Source organism: Sceloporus occidentalis, unplaced genomic scaffold, assembly GCF_023333645.1.
Source record: "Sceloporus occidentalis isolate IW3139 unplaced genomic scaffold, rSceOcc1.0.p SCAF_9, whole genome shotgun sequence".
Taxonomy (NCBI): Eukaryota; Metazoa; Chordata; class Lepidosauria; order Squamata; family Phrynosomatidae; genus Sceloporus; species Sceloporus occidentalis.
The window spans coordinates 33,747,624-33,768,188 of NW_028316989.1; the positions used below are offsets into that span (position 1 = coordinate 33,747,624).

At 42.1% G+C, this 20,565-nt stretch overlaps 1 protein-coding gene across 1 annotated transcript in view; it reads right to left on the reverse strand.

The window, feature by feature from the left end:
- Window positions 1-451: 451 nt before the first annotated feature.
- The window catches only part of TBC1D21 (TBC1 domain family member 21), a 31,114-nt gene continuing 11,000 nt past the window's right edge, over window positions 452-20,565 (reverse strand). The window contains exons 3-11 of the mRNA XM_089538293.1: window positions 18,570-18,673; window positions 17,395-17,489; window positions 11,125-11,235; window positions 9,019-9,119; window positions 6,617-6,713; window positions 4,876-4,973; window positions 1,984-2,100; window positions 1,562-1,651; window positions 452-490 (exon numbers count right to left, since the gene is read on the reverse strand). Coding sequence (XP_089394419.1) covers window positions 452-490; window positions 1,562-1,651; window positions 1,984-2,100; window positions 4,876-4,973; window positions 6,617-6,713; window positions 9,019-9,119; window positions 11,125-11,235; window positions 17,395-17,489; window positions 18,570-18,673 — 852 coding nt within the window. The remainder of the gene's footprint in view (window positions 491-1,561; window positions 1,652-1,983; window positions 2,101-4,875; window positions 4,974-6,616; window positions 6,714-9,018; window positions 9,120-11,124; window positions 11,236-17,394; window positions 17,490-18,569; window positions 18,674-20,565) is intronic.

A 20,565-nucleotide genomic window follows, 5' to 3' on the forward strand; every position in this document is an offset into this window, starting at 1 on the left:
GTTGGTCTTCCAGGTGTTTTGGACTTCAACACCCGAGACCCTCAGCCAGCTTAGCCACCTGTCAGGAATTTTGAGACCTGAAGTCTAAAATATCGGGAGACCAAAGTTTGGGAATCACTGTTTTAGAGCCTTGCCAAACTACATTGCCTAGTGTTCCATAAAGTGCAGATATGGCAGTTAAAGAGGGATCATTGCTCTTTCAGTGTATAGTGTGAAAGGGCCCTCCAATTAACAGACCTTCCTCTCTAGATCTTTCCGATTTCTCCAAAATGGGGTTCTGTTCCAGCAAACCTAGAGTTTGAGGAATGCCATATGCAAGACATCCTTCCTATTTCTCTTGAACTGACCAATGTGGATGAGAGCAGGGCCTGGTAATTTTCTCTCATGTCTTTTTTGTCTCAGTAACGGCACTGTGAACCACATTTTGATTTATAACAGAGTGTCTTTATTTCTATGGTTCACTGAAGAACTCCTGTAATTCCTTTGGAACCTGGGGACAAATAAAGGAAATGTCAGTATCTGTCAGTCTGTCTCGATATGCATCTACACTGTAGAAAAAATGCAGTTGGATATGCAGAGGTGATATGATAGCCCTGTTTAAATATTTGAAGGGATGTCATATTGAGGAGGGAGCAAGCTTGTTTTCTGCTGCTCCAGAGATTAGAACGTGTAACAATGGATGCAAACTGCAAGAACAGAGATTCCGCCTCAACATTAGGAGGAACTTCGTGACAGTAAGGGCTGTTTGACAGTGGAACACATTCCCTCGGATATTAGTGGAGTCTCCTTCCTTAGAAGTCTTGAAATAGAGGCTGGATGGCCATCTGTCAGGGATGCTTTGATTGGGAGTTCCTGCATGGCAGAATGGGGTTGGACTGGATGGCCCTTGTGGTCTCTTCCAACTCTATGATTCTATGATTCACTTTAAGTGCTTCAGCTCCATCCTATGGAAGCCTGGGATCTGTAGTTTTATCAGGTCTTTAGCCTTTGCTGCCAAAGAGGAGTGGTGCCTCACAAAACTACAAATCCCAGGATCATGTAGGAGGGAGCCATGGCAGTCAAAGTGCCATCAAACTGCATGATTTCTACAGTGTAGATGCACCTTCTGCCTCTGGTCCTTTTCACACTGCACAACACTGAGAGAGTGTGACTAACCCAAAGTCACTCAGTAAGTTTCCATGGCCAACTTTGTTGTTGTTCTTGTTGTTGTGTGCCTTCAAGTCGCTTCCAATTTAAGGTGACCTCCATGGGCTTTCTTGGAAAGATTTGTTCAGATGAAGTTTCCCATTGCCTTCTTATTGCCTAGTATGTGATTGGCCTAAGGTCACCCCGTGGGTTTTATGGCTGAGCTGGGAATCGAACCCTGTTCTCTAGAGTCATAGTCCAACACTCAAGCCACTATGCCATGCTGGCACTTCAACTTATGTGGATATAAAACAGTAACTGGATTCTGCGCTATGTGTTTTTGCTCACTTTGTGATTGTAAGGGCAGGTTTTCTTGGGTGCTGATCACTGTTTTGAACACAGAAAGGCTATATTGGAAGGGGACTGAGTTCTTTACCTTATTGTTATTTTTCAGGAAAAGTTCATATGTGGTACAGGCTTTGGAGATCAACTCATCCGCATCTAGGTCTATGATGTTATTGCACAGCTGCCGAGGGAAGAAAAGTGGCAATATCACTATCCCCAAGCCAATGGTTCTCATGCTGCAATGCAATTTGTTTAATTTGGAGATAGAAGAATAGCCTTATGTACCATGGTACACTGAATCTCATATTACTTGCTTAGATGGGAGGTGAGAATCACGTCCCTTCGTGCAGATGTCATTGAATTGCAAACCCCAACATTTTACACCATTGGCTGTGCTGGCTAGGGCTGCTGGGAGTTGCAGTTCAACAGCATCTGGGGAGCCACATGATTCCCACCTCTGAATTGGATCAATGCAGTGCTTGGACACTGAAGATTTCTGCCAGTTTTCCTTACCATTAAAATGTCATCTCCACTCATGTCCTCTTTGATGATCTGATCTCTCACTGTTTGCAATATCGTGTAGGCTACTATCACCTGGAAGTTCCTGCAGGGCAGTCCAGTCAGAAATACCTGGTAGAAGACCAAGACAAGTGATATTCAGTGTATGACACCACAACGCTCCATCCCTTGTCATCTCTGCTTAATACTGATGTCATTTCATCTTTCTTGTCATTCACTTTAGGTTGCCTGCATCATGAAGCTAATGCTACTCCATGTAAGGCTTCAAGAAGGAGGATAAAACAAGGTGATCACAGCTGGGAATGTGATATCACACCCACCAAAAGCATGTGTACATGGACCAAACATATCCGTTTCCCACTGCCCTTGCATCACCCTGTCCAGATGACTCTGAGCTAAAGGCCTGATTCAACTGCAGACTGTTTTAAGGCAAATTTAGGAGACTCCATCCCAGAAAACTTGGAGTGCTCCACAGTGATGCCAGGTAGATCCTCTGTATGTTGCACCTTATCTAGAAATTTAGGTCAAAAAATTGACCCAAAAAACCCTGAGTCAACTTATCCATGGGTCAATGTAAGTACTGTATCTTAACTCTTATTTAAAAGAAGGAACCATCCCCTGGTGAAAGGCAAGAGTATAACCTGTCCTGGAAGCACTGGCTCCCTCTACTCTCTCATCTATCCAGCCTTAAGAGTAAGCACAAAGATTTATATCTGAGGGAATTTTGGAAGTTCTTTGACATTGTTTTGCTGTGCTTCATCCTTTAGATCCTTTGTTATATGCCCTAAGTATTACTCTTGACTTATTCAAGGGTCATATCAAAATCCATAGTTTTGGCGGCCTCGACTTATACAAGATGTCAACTTACAGTCAAGTAAATATGGTACCTCTAGCCAATAAAGAGTTGTGGCTTTGTTTTACCTATGTCTGAGATGTATCCACACCTGCCAATTACAGCAGTTTGATACCCATTTAACCTCCATGACTCCATCCTGTGGTGAACTGGGATTTGTAGCTAGCTGAGGCACTTAAAATGCTCTACTAGAAAGCTCTAGTTTCTGTCTCCCAAAAAACCTCAGTACTTCAGCACACTGCACATCCAAGATTCCCTGGAAGGGAGTCATGGTATGTAATGTAACATCAAAGTGCTATAATATTGTAATATGGATAACATCCCTAGACTGTAAATGGCGAGTTCACCAACTCTCCTCCCTGCTTTGGTGCTGTGGGTGCAAGCCATTGCCTAAGCCATTGCTGTGAGTGCAAGCCTGGTGTGGATTATGGTGTGAACCCTGTTTTGGAAGCTGTTCTCAGAGAAAGCCAAGGATTTCTTCTTAACAACCCAAATGGAGCTTTGTCCTCTAAACAGCTGGTTGGAAGAGCCTATTCAGCAGGAAGAGCAAGTGTGGGGATGCTCAGTCTCTGCAAATATTAATTGAAATAAGAAAAGCTGCTGGGGAAGAGGATGGAGATTAAGATAACTAAACAAACGGCTGTGGTCTGGTGGGTCAGAAATATTGCTGTTCCAGCAATCTTGGCCTCTGTCTGGGACTCAGCTTAAAATGAAAAAACTTGGAGAGGAACTGGAGGGGAGCAGCAAATGTGGAGCAGCTGTAGAGTTAGCATGGGTCACTGGTGTCCTAGTAGCTTCAGGGGAGCTGGCATGCATGGCAATGCTGCCTTCCCTCTGCTAATGCTGCCAGGATCCCTAAACTTTGCCCAGAGAGTTGACAAAACTGCTAGCAGAACCGAAACAGATTTTAGTTGTAAAAACCCATTTCCAAATCCACCATGTGAATGAGGTTGTATTTTGCTCCCTGACATGCTTCCAAATATGGCTTGCAAAGATTATTTTAAAGAAAATCTATGAGTGGTTCCCATCTTTTTCTGTGCCCCACATACTAGGGAATGTTTTATTAATATTCACAGTCACTACGAAAGTAATATGACATTTGAAGATGAAGAACTCCAATTTCTAATTTTTGAACCAACTACAATACTGCAGATGAACAAACTTAACTTTAAAAAAAATTAAGCTTTTAATTCAGTACATAAAATGCAAATCTAAATTGAGCAATTAGAATCTAATTTATTCTGAAAAAAATTGTAAATAGTAAAATTAATTGCAGCTGTGAACATAAAATTCAATGACGTCTTTGCTCCTGCTTCTCATTCATGATTTTGTAAAAATGTGGAACCTTTTTGCTGACCACAATCCGCAGGTCTACCTGTGGATTCTGGTGATTCCTAGATTTTGTCTTGATTGACAAAAGAAAACTGAATTCAAATTAACACAAGTGATTAACTTTTCTACATCCTTTGATCCATTTGTCCCTCTTCTCCCTTCTCTCTCCCTTTTCTTTTTCCCTTCTCTTCTCTTCCTTCCTATCTCTCAGAAAGCCTCCATGCTTTTGCATTAGGAAAATTGTAGGTGCTGTTAGGTAAAGCAGACAAATTTCAGTCCCATTTTGAAAAACAAACTAACAAAAACAAAAAAACCAGTACCTAAATTTTTCCTTTTGCAAAAGCATAGAGGCTTTTCGAGCGATTCGGGCCTTTTTTTTTTTTTTTAAAGTCGCTCAGATTGCAGACTGGGAATATTTGCATGGAACAGGAGTCCTGCTTTGCAGATCAGGACATTTTTGCATATAGCAGGGGGCTCTGGTTTTCAGACTGGAAAGGCTTTTCATTGAACAAGAACATTGATTTTCAGATGGAGAAGTTTTTGCATGCATGGGAGTCGCTGCACTGGAGCAAATTGGTCGGGGTTTTGCATGTAACCCTCCAAGATGCATCATAAAAAGGAAATTTGGTCCCAGACCAAAGAGTATGCTCACCTTTGCGCAAACATTATCAGAGTCACGAATGGTATCAGCAGTCACTTACCTCCCACAGCCTCCAGACATCATCAAAAGACTTGAAGACTCTCTGGAAGAAGAGGCAGAACCACGGAAACAAGGCTGGTACAATTTGGCCTTTCTCTTCTAGAAAAAGGAAGGAAGGCAAAGTTTAGGTTGCGCAAATCCTGGCTGTCTCTCAGCACAGAAGGAGTCTGACCTTTGGAAATACCTTCTTGCTCTTTCCCATACAGTGGAGCAGTAGGGTAGTTTTGTTTCTTCTGCCTTCTGAGTTGGAGAACATGAGGCACACCTCTACAGTGGTGAGTCTATGAATAGCAACATGCTGTAGTGCAATTATTCCACTTTAACTGCTATGGCTTCCTCCTGTGGAATTCTGGGGGTTATAGTTTAGTGAAGCCTAAGAGCTCTCTGGCTGAGAATTCTAAATGCCTCTCACTCACCTGCAAATCCCAGGATTCCACAAGAGGCAGCCACTGCAGTTAAAGTGGAATAATAGTGATAGTAGCTAGAGCAATGGGCAAATCACATTCTCTCAGCCTCAGAGGATAACCTCCCACCCATTGCTGAAGAAACTTGCCAAGAAAATCCCATTAGAATTTGGTTTTAGGCTTGCCATAAGTTGGAAATGACTTGCAAACACATAACAACAACACTGATAATCAGCTATGCTAGATATGAACAGGACTCATCTGCATCTCCCAGAGGGATCAGAGCAGACCAGAACATTGTAAGGATGACAATCTTGCTCTCACATGCAAAAATAATTAATTTTAAAATGTTTTTTTTTTTTGGGGGGGGGAACAATTTTTAGTCTTGGTGAGATGATAAGAGCTTTTCAGTATTTTTAATGGTTTTCACATATTGGTTCTGTTTTCATAAAACATTGGATTGTGCCCACTTTTTACATGAAACTTAACAGCTGAAACACAAAAAATGGTGCATGTTCAACAGAATGCAGTACATGTTATATTGTGCACACACTGACCTTTTGTGCTAATGATTTTTTTTGTTTTTTTTGCAAAGGAGCCTCAATGTGAAAAATCTAATGTCCTTTGACTAATTTCTTCAGGAGGGTCTCAAGACATCCTTTTTAAAACTCAAGGATGAGAACATATGTTGATATTGTTTCCATCCCTAGAACCTAGCTATCCTTTCTGTGCGACACTGTTCTGAATTTTGCTCTGTGATACTTGGCTCAATATTATGGATTTGATCAGGCTTCAAAAAGTACACCATTTTTGAACATTATCTGCATTTCAGGACTTACTCTGCATAAAACGTGCACACTCTATTTTTTTTTCCTGTGCAGAAAGTAATACTTCCACACAGTTACGATATTTCCTGATCAAATCCACATGTAGATTTTTGAGAGAATGAGTCTCAAATGCTGAGGTTTATCATCAATCCAGAATTGTCTTCGATAGGTTTTCCCAACACTTGAGAAATATGTTTTTGAAATTTTTTTGGGGGGGGAGGGAAATATTTTCAGCCCTTCCTTACATCAGTCATCTGTAATTTAAATGTCAGTTTTCCTGAAGACTATAAAAAGCACAATTTGGAAATGGGATAGAAAGAGCTCGTGCCATCCACTAGTCTTTGCATGCAAGTGTTGCATAGTTTCTACCCCACGAAACAAAGGATGTCCACCATCATATGTGTTGTTCTGTGCCTCCTAGAGGTAGGTGAGAACAGCCCCTGTGATTGTGCATTGTAGGCAACAGTGTGGGAAGGCAACTGCACAACCCTGGCCAAGCAGTGGAACTCACCCAAGTGCTTTGCAAAAACTGGATCCAGAAATGCAATCAAAGCTCTGAGCATGAACAGGTTCTTCTCCACCCCAATGTTCATAATGCAGCTGTTCTCCTGGAAAACAAAGAAATCCAGAATGTGAAAGCATTCAAGGGGCATGAACAGTCCAGATGGCTCAGCCTGCCGATATTCTGCTTTTGTACAGTTCGGTCCATGAAATGGTAATGAATCCTACCCAAGACACCCAGGGCATCAACAGAAGGGGAAAAACAACAGCTTACTTTTCTTCCATGGACAGATTTGTATTCTGCCAAGGCCCTAGTCCTTCTTATGGAGATTTGGCAAAATACAGATGTGCTACCTTCTGTTCCCTAGCACAGAAGGCAACATAGGCTCGAGGAGCAAGTTCTGGGACTCAATACCCAGAGACGTAGCCAGGATTTTAGGAAGGGGGGGTCCAGACTAAGTGCCACCATTATAATGGGGCTTGGGTGCAGTGGCGCAGCAGCACACACCATTCATTTTTCTAATGGAAGGGGGGGGGGTCCGGACCCCAAGATCCCCCCCCCCTGGCTACGTCCCTGCAATACCTCTGTTATTTTTTGGACAATAACTCCTTGAATTTCCTCAGGCAGCGTGACCATGTGGCTGAAGTATTCAGTTCAAAAAAATACCATCAACTTTTCCAAAATCTGATTGCTAGTTTGGGAGATTGGGTTCAGGGCTGTGTGCTCCTCTTTGGTTGCAAATTTTACATTGTGGCTGAGGGATGGGGGATGCATTTGAAAGCTATTCTACATGAGACAAATTTATTTGTTTAAAATACCTCTGCCTCATTTTCTCATTCATCAAATGTGACAAAGATGGCTATACAGAAACCTAAAAATGATGGGTTCTATTGATCCAATTAGTGACTCTCTGGTGATTTAGTATTCTTTGATGCACAGTAGGCTCTCATTCGTGGAACTGGAAGGGAGGTGATTTTCAGTGCTTCACCTGCAAATTCAGTCCCCTTCCCAATATTCCAGAGAAGGCTGAAGTGTGCTTGGGAACAATGTGGGAAATGAGATGTGTGGGATGGAAGAATTGTCAGAAATAACTCCCCTTTCTGTTCCCCTGATGGATGTCAAAGATCCTTATGTTGGTGGAAGGAGATCAAGATGATGCAGTCTGATGCAATTAAAACTTAAGGATCAAACTTCATGCTTGCTTCCTTTTTTTAAAAATAAAATAAAATAAAATAGCTTCTCTTTTGCCTAAAATGACCCAGGGAAACCAAAAATATATAAAAAATGCCCCCCATGTCCTCTTGAGGGCTTTAAGGGCATTGTGGGGCAAATGTATTGTTGTGTGCCTTGAAGTCATTTCTGACTTATAGCGATCCTAAGGCAACTTTATCATACATTTTATTGGCAAGTTGCTTCAGAGGGGTTTTTCCATTGCCATCCTCTGAGACTAAGAGAGTGTGACTTATCCAGGGCCACCCAGTGGGTTTCCAAGGCCAAGTTGGGATTCAAGCCCTGGTCTCCCAGTGTCCTAGTCCAATGCTCAAACCATTACCTCACACTGGCATCTACTTTTACATTTTATTTTTCATTTTTGACCCCTGGGGCCCTGAGGGCCATGTGTAGCCCATGGACCACGCTTTGCCCACCCCTGGTGTAAAATTGTACTCCATTTCCTAGATGTTGGATCTTAGACCCAGTCTCCAACATACTCCACTTTTACACCATCCATGGTCGTTTGTTTTCCTTTAAACTCTGAAGGGTGATGGTTTGAAGTTCATTTCATGTTACTTATCTATCCATAGTGCTGAATTAAACCCATGAATAATGCCAGTTAAAGACCTTCTTTGCTGTGGCAAGGACATGGCTTATTTTCCACCTGAGCTGTTACTCTCCCTGTTCTGTGTTTACTTCATACATGACTGAGTTTCTCTACTGAGTCTGTTTTCATCTGCATGTATGAGTTTCAAATACACATATACCTCAGCTGACAAAGTCTCTGGTAAAGAAGCTCCTTCTTACAAAGTCTTTTTTATAAGAGCCCAGATCAGTCCCATAGAATCATAGAGTTGGATGAGACCTCAAGGGCTATCAAGTCCAATCCCTGCCATGCATAAATATACAATCAAAGCACCCCTGACAGATGGCCATCTAGCATCTGTTTAAAGCCTCCAGAGAAGGAGAGTCCACTAGATATGTTCCATTGCCAAACAGCTCTCACTGTCAGGAAGTTCCTCCTAATGTTGAGGTGGAATCTCTTTTCCTGTAATTTGAATCCATTGCTCCGTGTCCTAGTCTCTGGAGCTGCAGAAAACAAACTTGCTCTATTCTTCTTTAACATTTAGACCCAAACCCAGAACAAATTCAGTGCCCCAGGACTGCTGGAGCCTTTTGATGCTTCTGGACAAGCTTACGGTTTTTTGGAGAAAGAACTGGAACAGCCAATAGATCTCATGCTCCTTTTCTGCAAGCAACCGGAACAGCAGGAGCATCTCATGGAAGCCTTGTTGGTATTCTGAAAGAAAAGAGAAAGGAAAGAGAGGGGAGAAGGAGATGAAACTTTCTGCCCAATAATTATTTGTTACAACTGCTCTTGTTCCTTGTATTCACAGCCAAGCAACTCATACTCTCTTTTAGGAAAAGAGAGCTGCTAGCTATTTTCTCTCTATTCATGTTTACTTTGCATTGGTTAGAAGATTATTCTCTCCTTGAGAAACCATCCCAAACTCCATGCACCAGGACAGAGAGAGAGTTGCAGAAGTATATAATGAGCCAACCCAGACCATTGGACTATCTATCTCGGTTTTATCTATACCATAGTGAGGATCTAGATATTGTTGGACGTCACCCCTAACCACTTTTCATCACCACTAACCACTGGGAGTTTAGGAGAGGTGGAGTCTGGCAATACCTCAAGGGTATATAGGTTTCCTGGTTTGAGCGTTGGACTAAGACTCTGGAGACCAGGGCTTGGCCATGAAACCCATTGAGTGACTTGAATTCAGCCTTAGAGGATGGCAATGGCAAACCTGCTCTGAAGAAACTTGCCAAGAATACCCCAAGATAGGTTTGCTTTAGGGTTGCTATAAGTTGGAAATTACTTGAAGGCACACAACTATCACCACCACCATTAATTTGCTATGTGGTCAAAAGACTGGGGTCTGGGTATAATTTACAATGGTTGAAATAGCAGGTCATTGAAAAGTGAGTTGTCGAAAAGAAGGGGACTTCTGTCTGGCAATAGCTTTAATGGGTATCATGCAACAAGTTCTCTGGAGATAGTGGTAGATCTAAACCCTAACCCCAACATTGCAGGCACATAATGTGCTGTGCTACTGTGCCATGGCCTTCCCCAGCTACAGCTCTTAACCATTATCCTGCAATGCTTTCTACATAATGCCTACTTCTGTGGAAGGAACACGTACCCCAGAGCCAGGGATATGGACCTGATGGGCTCTCTTCCTCTCCCCAGTATGTATCTTTGTTAAGTACACATGTCCTCATCCTGACGGAATGTCAACACCTCCTATTTTTCATTTGAAAACCTTTTTGGAATGAACCAGGGGCTGTTCCATCTTCTGTCTGCCAGCCCAATGTACTTATCAGAGTTAAACAGAGGGTAGAAGGCTGCCTAGCAGATCCTTGCTGGCCCCTTTCCCACAGCAGTTTTTGTCTCAGAGGAAGAGCTGATTTGGCAGGGCTCTCCAGAGCATCTACTGTGACAAGGGCATTAGACTAGTGAGTCTGCAGTGGCAGAAGATCCTTCTAATGTCAGTGGGTTATGTGCACACAGTCTGCCTGTTCTTTTGCTCTGAACTTGAGGTTGAGATTTCAGCCAGTCTCATGGGAGAACTAGTTCTGGTTAGTAGGTTTGGTAGGCAGCAATGGGAGCGAGTAAACAGGATATGATCTGGAATCAAGAAGCCTTTAGTTAAAGGCACAGAAGCCCTGATAAGCCACAACAGCATGTTGTCTATTCACACCGAGACAGGTGGGAAATGCAACTTCTTTTAAACAAATAAATTGCCCCAAATCAGGTGCTGAGAGGGTTGTTAGTGAGAGATAATATTTAAATACAACGATCAAGCATAAATATTGCTTGTATTGTCTGTAAAAAAGTGAGCTAGTATCGTATATACTGTTGGGTCAGCATATGGGAGATCTAACTTCAAGTTCCTACTGAGCCTTGAGACTTGCTGGGCAACTATTAGCCACCCATTCTTGGTTGCCTTGGATTCTTTTTGGGAGAAAGGTGGGTATATAATTAAGTGCAATAAATAAATAGATTTCTCTCCCAGAATGATCTGATGTGATCTAGGCTTTGCCTCTGTGATATACCTCAAAGAGTTGTTACGGGGGGAAAGTGAGCCTTGAACTCACTGGAGGAAAGGTGGCATAGAAATGTAAAATAAATAAAGAAGAGGTGGACAAACGAATAACATTTTCAGAGTAAACAGTGCAGAAATAACTACTCTGTAACTCAGAGAATCTACTGGGAACGGATGTCTTGCTGCCCTTACCAGCTTCCACATTGCACATGTAGTTCAAGAGGAGGATCTTTTCCAGCTGGCTCTTATCCACAAGCGTGTTGCCCTGTGCATCTCTGACATAAAGTCTCTGAACATCAGATTCTGCAGGGAAAGAGAAGGCCATGTTTTTATTCTCACAAGCCAAGCCAAAGTAGAGGATAGGCAGTGGCAGCTGGTGGATTCTGCATTGATAGGAAGGTATAACTGCTCCGGGTATTAGTGTGAAGTGTAAAGGAACTATCCAAGTTGCTGAACCTATTTGGGGGTTCAGACTAAAGTCCAGAGTAGATGTGGAAGCCACCAGCCTTCAGAGAGTACAAGGATGTGTATATTAAAGTTGAAGAGTTCTTTTTGCATGAAGCAAGGTTAATTGTCAAAGGAGTGCCTGAATAAAATGGTCTCTGGCTGCTAGTGTAATGAAAACAAGAAGGGAGCCAGACCATGTTCCTTGGAAAAGGTGTTCTAGAGCTTGGGTGCCGCCACCAAGAAGCTCCTCTCTCATACCGATATCATGGGCCAAAATCTTTGCTTATTTCATGCACACACACCATGGATATTTAAACACTTTCTCCCCATTGGGTTGGAGACTATCGGATTACAAGAGTTTCTGAGCACAGTCTGATAATTATTAATATTTCACGAAAGTGGTTTTTGCACAAACATTTTTTTTGCAGAAATTACTTTTCAGGCACAGCAGATAATATTTTTTGGCAAAAAAAAAATTAATGTTTTTGTGCAGAACCAACTTCATTTTTTTACATTGCTGCTGCTGGGGAAAAAAAGCTATGATATTTTTTCACCTTGCAATATTATAGCACTACAATTCTACTTTAAGACCCTTCTCATGTTCAGTTAAACTTTAACTCTCTGTAACTTGAAACTATTAGACCTGGTTCTACCCTCTGGAGCAGCAGAGAACAAACTTTCAGCCTCCTCTCTGTGACAGCAGCCCTTTAGATATTTAAAGAGTGCTATAGCATCCCCTCAGTTTTCTCTTCATTAGGGTAAACATGCCCCAAATCTTCAACCTTTCCTCATACATTTTGTTCTCCACTCCTCTTATCATCCTTGTTACTATTCTCTGAATCTGCTCCAATTTGTCTATATTGTCTTTTAAATGACATGTCTAGAACTGAATGCAATACACCAGATAAGGCCTGACTAGCAAGGAATATAATGAGGTTATTACTTCCCTTGATTTGGAAACTATAATTCTATTAATGCAGGCTAAAATATGATTTACCTTCATTGCTGCAGCATCACATTGCTGGCTCATGTTCAAATTATGTTCAGCTTATGATCACATTGCTGGCTCATGTTCCACTTATGATAATCTCAAAGTCCTTTTTACATACTACTGCTAAGCTAAGTATTCTCTGTCCAATACCTGTGCATTTGGTTTTTATGGCCTAAATGCAGAATTTTTGCATTTGTCTCACATTTGTGCTTTACATCCAAAATCCACAAAATAGTGAAACTTTTATACCAATAAAGGTACCACTATAGTTTTTTGTGGGGTTTTTTGGGCTATGTGGCCATGTTCAAGAAGAGTTTATTCCTGATGTTTCGCCGGCATCTGTGGCTGGCATCTGTAGCCGGCGAAACATCAGGAATATACTTTTCTAGAACATGGCCATATAGCCCAAAACCCCCCCACAAAAAACTATGGATGCCGGCCATGAAAGCCTTCAACTTCACAAAGGTATCACTGTTTAGTAGATTTTGGATGTTTTTGTACTTTGCTATATGACCAACATAGTTATCCCTGAATATGTTTCTTGGATGTGAAGAAACCTAAAGGGGAATCCTAAAGAGGGAGCCAATGCTCTGGGACTTTACTATCTGAGGTTTCTACCTCCAACAAAGGGGAAAAAGTTATTAAAAAATTGGAACTACATTTGACATGTTTTATCAAAATAGCACCTACAATTTTTCTAATGCAAAAGCACAGAGGCTTCTCTTGAGATATTCAGTGTTTTCTGCCAAACAAAGGGATTTGTGAACTCACAAGGGACGGATGCATCCTGGCTCTCAGAGAAAGTACCTTTTGTATTTCTAATGGAATTAAATTTTATCTCCTAAACTTCGAAACGCTTTGTTCCCAGTGCCACATGGCCAGAAGGAGCAGAAACCTGCCAGCATAGATATCCCTCCATTACTATCTCAACTCAGAACAGCGCAAATAACATGTTGACAAAATGCAGGCCTGTGACTCACATCATCATATTCTTTTGTCTTGTATGATTTTTAACACTTTTACCTGACGAAGAAGCCAGTGAAGCTTCAAAAACTTGCACTGTATTTTTGTGCATTTTGATTGTTCCCATAAAAGTATCACAGTTCAGTAGATTTTGGATGTTATTGCAGTTTGCAGTACAACCACAGCATAGCTACCCCTGAACATGCCTTTACATGTTTGAGCATAAGTGGTCAACAACAGAATCCATGTAACAATGTTTTGTAGAACAAAAAAGAATAAAATTAGAATGAGAAAAAGTAGCAGGTGACTTAAAACAAGGTAGGATATTTGCCAGAGAAGGTGAGACATATCAAACCCCAGTGCCCTTGAAAAGCATAACACTGGGGAGTAGCGATCTAACACACTATCTTTTTCTATAAAAGTGGGAAATGATTTCATTTTATACTGATCCTTGGGAGGAGGAAGGGTGATAAAAGGGAACATTTCCCTCGGTGGGTGACCTGTTTAAGGAATTCTCTATCAAAATTGAATATCTATTACCTCCGAAGGGCCTGGCTAGGTCCCACCTAAGCCGTTAAATCTTTTCTCTAGCCTCACTTGGGTTGATTGATGGTCGTTACATTGATTTGTGACATTAATTTGGCTGCATCACTTAATATCCTTTCTGTTCTACAACTGGGAGGTGAGCTTGAATGGGGATTTCAATATAATCAAAATAATCGCTTACGTGCTTCTGCAAGAAAAGGGACTCATCGGTGTTTTTCATTTTTGCTCTTTCCAAATTGACATCTTAACCCCTCTGTCTCTCCATGTCCCACAATTTCTCCCCCTTCATTTTCTGTTTTGCTTTCTAGCCTCTCTTTCATCCTGTAACTCTTTCTCTGGAGACACCTGACCTTGTGCTAGAATGAGGTTGGCTTTGGGAGTAAAAACTCAATAGCTTTTGACATCAAATATAACATATGGGAAGTGTTGGTGGTGTGATGGTGGTGGTATTCTTGTCACAACAAGAATAGCTGGAGAATCTTATATACTTTGAAAATGCAGAAGTAGACAACAATAATCCTGCCAGCTGGAAATGTGGCACTTAGCTATGTCTCTGTATTTACATCTCCAAATCCACCATTCTACTCTACAAACCAGCCTTTGAACCAGTGTAGCTGTCGAACATGGCAGTTTCCAGGTTCTTGGAGATTGGGGAGGTCAGTGGAGACAGCCCAGCTATTTTCCTACAGCTGGACACTCTGTGCCCCACTGGGCCTCAGGAAGTTTTTGGAAGGTCCCTGTGGATGATCTTAGTTGGGAAAAATAGCTGGGAAATAGCTCAAAAATAGCTGGATATGTCTTTGTCGATTCCTCCATTCTCCAAAGACATGGATACCACCATGTTGCAAAGTCTGTGTCACTTAAAAAGTGTGTGTGTTGTCGTGTACAGCCTCTGCAACAACAAAAAAAGTAAGTCGCAGTGGTGTAAGTCTGACTTGCGCCATCATAATGCATGAACAGGACTCTGGCCAACGTTTCACTAGGAAGCCATTCAGGGTAATGGTCTGGAAGATTAATCTATTTCTATTCCTGGCATTTCCAGATTGGGGGATGCTCATGCTAGCAATTAGAAGATACCGAGAAGCTATTGACTGGCATGTTGTTGTTTTGTGTTGTTGTTACAAAACACAAAAATGTTTCACCAGGAAACCATTCAGGACTATGGTCTGGAAGATTAATCTATTTCTAGTCCTGATATTTCCAGACTGGGGCCCATTCATGCTAGCAATTAGAAGGCATTGAAAAGCTATTGAGCAGCATGTTGTTGGCTGGTCCCAACTCGAGTAGAGCCATTGAACCGATGGTTGGATAGTGAGTCAATAGTTATGTAAACCCCATTGATTTGGTGGTTCTGCTCTAGTTGTGACCACCAATGCACATTGTCATTTTCTGTTCAATGGATTTACTGGGGTAAAAGTGGAAGACGTGGTGTAAAAAAATATATGTACACAAAATCATAGTTCACCATTAGAGTGTGTGTGTGTGTGTGTGTGTGTGTGTGTGTGTGTTTAAAATGATGAGCTATGATTTTTTTATGAAGGCTCTGTAAAATTCACTACATGACAAAGGTTGATGGAAGGATAAAATCTCATCTGAAACCTATCATCATCATCATCATCATCATCATCATCATCATCATCATCATCATCATCATTTTTGGCTAAGTTCATATGTGGAGGCAGTTACACAATGCCATCTATCAGCAAATTGCAACAGAGAGCAATTGAATGTATAACTAAAGTGCGTATCTATTGCTTTATGTGCACCCATACACAATGTGCATGCACAGTCCATGCTCAATGGCACCCACTGCACAACTCTGCAATTCCAGCTAGACTGGATATGAGGACAGGGGATGGACAGGTGTATAAAACCTTTGTAAAAATGAACATCATTCTTTGTAAAAAGGAGCATTGTTAACTGAGGTATGCCTATACTCTACTCGCACCTTTTTGTGGCTTTGATGAGAAATGGCATTTCAACACAGTGAGATACTCTACCTGAAAATAGGTCAAGCACAACAAGATTTGTTACCCACTGCATGAGAGTGAAAAGACCAGCAACAATAGGGCATATATAAAAAAGCAAAAGAAAAATAAAAAAGTATTACATACAATATTACTGTACAAAAAAGCTTGTGGCATATATATATATATATATATATATATATATATATCCTGAAATGAGAAAAAAACAAAACACAAAAGCTACAAACACTGTTGTAATTTCGCCCAAAGGCCAATGAAAGAAGCATAGATTTCTGTCCCTCATTTATCACTCCATTTGGGTAAGAACCACATCTTATTTTACTCATAAAAACTCCCATGCACAAACAATTGCATTTCAGGCCTCCTAGCTGAAAAGACAGCCAGTCAGGTGTAGTGGTTTGAGTGTTGGAAACCCACTGGGTGACCCTGGGCAAGTCACATTCTCTCAACCTCAGAGGAATCATAGAATCATAGACTCATAGAGTTGGAAGAGACCGCAAGGACCATCCAGTCCAACCCCCCTGTCATGCAGGAAATCTCAATCAAAGCATCCCTGACAGATGGCCATCCAGCCTCTGTTTAAAACCCTCTAAAGAAGGAGATTCCACTACATTCCGAGGGAGTGTGTTCCACTGTCAAACAGCCCTTTCTGTCAGGACGTTCCTCCTAATGTTGAGGTGGAATCTCTCTTCCTGGAGCTTGCATCCATTGTTCCTGGTCCTGTTCTCTGGAGCAGAAGAAAACAAGCTTGATCCCTCCTCAAAATGACATCCCTTCAAATATTTAAATAGGCCTGTCATATCACCTCTTAACCTTCTCTTCTCCAGGCTAAACATACCCAACCCCCTGAGTCATTCCTCATAGGGCATGGTTTCCAGACCCTTCACCATTTTGGTCGCCCTCCTTTGGACATGCTCCAGTTTCTCAACATCCTTTTTTAATTGTGGTGCCCAGAACTGGACACAATATTCCAGGTGAGGCCTGACCAAAGCAAAATAAAGTGACACTATTACTTCCCTTGATCTAGACACTATACTTCTATTGATGCAGCCTAAAATCGCATTGGCCTTGTTAGCTGCCGCATGGCACTGTTGACTCATGTTCAATTTGTGGTCTACTTGGACTCCCAGATCCCTTTCACATGTAGTCTCATTCAGCCAGGTGTCCCCCATCCTATATCTATGCATTTCATTTTTGCACCCTAAGTGCAGTGCCTTACATTTCTCTGTGTTGAAATACATTTTGTTAGCTTTGGCTCAACTTTCTAATCTATTAAGGTCATTCTGAAGTTTGATCCTGTCCTCAGGGGTATTAGCTACTCCTCCTAATTTGGTATCATCTGCAAATTTGATTAGCATACCCTCAATTCTGTCATCCAAGTCATTGATAAAGATGTTGAACAGCACTGGCCCAGGACAGAACCCCTTCGGAACAAATCTTGCTAAGAAAACCCCATGATATGCTCTTAGGGTCACCATAAGTTGGAAATGACTTAAAGGCACATAACAACAGTCTCTGGCTACTTACTGATGAGGTTTTGGACCTCCACGAACCCCCGGTGCTCTGTCTCTAGCAGTGGCTGGATCTTTTCACACATAGTGCATAAAGACTCATAGCTTTTCCTACAAGGAGGGAGGGACACAGTCATTGGTTGGTAGTTCAACAGAACAGAATGAAGCAGAGACTGCCCACACATGCAATGTAGCATTGTCCCTAGGGCCAGAGCCTATAACAGGATTAAGGAGGCACTCTTATGGAGAACTCCTTTTCTCTTTTTCGGTTTCCCATAATGCCCAGATTGATGCTTTGTCAGAGCCATTACATGCCCTCCAACATTTCACAAACTGAAACAAATGAGTTTTAAAAATGCATCAGCTGGCATAGCTGGTAGGGGAACTCTGGGAAATGGTGATAGAGCTCATGTTATTAAAAAAACAGAACCATGCTTAGCTGCAGTTGAATGTGTGAGTATGTGAGGGGAACAGTTATTTTGCAGGTCTTTTGGGCCTCTATTTCAAGACTGGGAGAGTGGTGGACCTCCAGATGTTACTGGATTTCAGGTCTGATAATCATGGACAGCCATGATGACTGGGACCATTAAGAGATGGAGTCCAATAACATCTGCAGAACAACCGATCACCTGGCTCTACTGTCAACGACGTCACTAGGGTTGGCGTCATCCAGTGTGTCCCATGGTGTCATCCCCACCATTGACCAGACTTACTAGAATATCTAGTAAGTTCCTTGTGGTTAAAGTGAAACAAACACATAAAAGTTAAAATAAGCCTGGGGCCTCTCCTTTCTTGTCACACTGAGCCTTGCTCCACTCACACCATTTCTTTAGTGTTTTAAAGGGATGCAGGCCAGCACCACAGCCCATTTCTGCCAAAAGGCAGATGTTTAGGGAGCAATGGTGTCACACCCCCATTAGGTGTCATCTGGTGCAATTCACATCCCATGTGCCCCCATTAATGACATTCCTGCTTGCTGTACATCCTGGTCAGATTTGTATTGTTTGTTCTGGAGGTCTAAGAAATCACACCAGTCAGGAAACTAGTCTAGACATCAACACACCCTGGGGGCATCCTTGTCAGTAGAATCCATTCTACATTTCAGTTTGTATAACAGAACTCAACAAGCAACTCTTGATCCAACCAAGTCGAGGGCCACCTAGTGGCTAAAATATATGGCCACCCACCCACCGTTTTCTGCTGTCAGCCATAAGTCTGTCGTCACAAGAACTGCACCAAGAGTAGTAGCCAGTAAGAAATTTCCATGCTTCTGGTCTCACAGTGGGATCTAAACCCTGAAATAGACATAAAATATGGAGAAGAATGAGCCCCCAAAGGAGTTGCTAGGTCAATTAATCACTGTGGCCTAAATCCAGTTTGTCATCTTAATTAGACTGGAACCGTTGAATCTATTGCTGTAAATCATAAGTCAACATTTATTTAAATCCCCCTAGTTGGCACTAGTAATTGGATTGAAGCCTATATTCCCCATCACCAAATTTATGCATAAAAGAAGAATTCTGAAAAATAGAGCTAAATGAAACTTGTTCGCAAGCAAATAATTTAATTGGCCACCACAGTGTCTTGTAATCCCCTCCCCATTTCTGAGGTCATCCTGAGCCATCCTCTTGCTTATACCACACAATGCTCATGTCTACTCTGTAGTCATTCAGATCATGGCCTTTAGTGTAGTGTAGTGGCACCAATGTTATGGAATACCTCCCCCCAATACATGCACCAACAGTTATATTGAGGCACATATTGCACATGTACCTGTTTTTATTTTTGCAGGCCTCCTGGGTTCAGTTTGGACTCCCAACTATTTTTTGTGGGCTTATCCATGCATTCTTATGTAGGCAGGTGCTGTCTATTACATTTTATGTGTTGTTTTATATAAAATGTCTTATAACTGCTGCATACCACTTGGGTGTCTTTCACCAAGAGTGGTTGGTAATCATCATCATCATCATCATCATCATCATCATCATCATCATCATCTATTTATATAGCACCATTATTGTACATGGTGCTTTACAAGTACAAGAACAACAAAACCATTCCCTGCCCTCAGGTGCACAATCTCATTAAGACATGGCACAAAAAGAAAAGGGGGTGGCAGTGTGGGAAGGGATTAGGTCCAGCAGATCTCCATCCAAAGCCAGGGCAGTGACGGTTGGTGTGGAGGGAGAGCCTTTCATCTGCTTCTAGACCTAAGCATGATAAGTAAGTAAACAAGACTGCCCCTCCCATCATCCCTTATGAATGGCTAGGCATGGGTATCATTTAGCTTCCTTAACATTTTCTCCCTTTTTCATGTGGAGGTTGGAGAAGATCTCTGCCAAAAATAAGGATTCTCTCCTTTCTTGCCCTCCACTTTCTGGCCTCTAGCCAGTGGCATCTTGGAACTTCAAAGGAGCAGTCCAAAGTGTGAAACATATTCAGGAAATAGGGTTCAGCATCTTGGATAGCAACTTTAAAGGATAGCGAAAAGCCTGCAGTGCATTCCCCATCCCACCATAACAGGCACTACCTTGTGGCAGCTGATGGGTCCCATGCTGCAAGTAGCAAATCTGTGACAGGTTTTAGAGAGCTTTAATGCTGATGGACAGTGCTGGGTTAGGTCAGAAATAGCTTCATCACCATGGATAGCATCTATAAGGACTGGAGAGGATTGTTTTTTGTGGGTTTTTCAGGCTATGTTGCCATGTTCTAGAAAAGTTTATTGCTGACATTTTGCCAGCATCTGTGGCTGGCATCTTCAGAGAATGCTGAACTAGAGTGGATTCATCACTCTACTGATATGGAGCCACCAGCTGCCACAGCCAGCACTACTTCCAGCATGACAGCGCTGGACAGCAACCTATGCATTTTTCTAATATTTGCATTGCTAGATGTCCTCAACAGACTAAGGGGCTAAACAGACTGGCATAAAACTCCAGCCACATGCCACACTCCCTGACTCCACCCCAATGCCAGCATTATGCCACCTACCTGCCCACATGGCGGGCAGCATCACACCATTTCTTTGGCACAGCATTTAGATTAGCTGAGCCAAAGAAACCTGGAAAAGCTGCCACTGTGGTGGCAAGGGTAGCTTTTTGCTGCTCTAAAAAGGAGTGGCATCTTGCCGGTTCTTTTAAGGCTGGCAAAGCACTAGTTCTGCCTGGTCATGTGGTTGCTGAGGGCC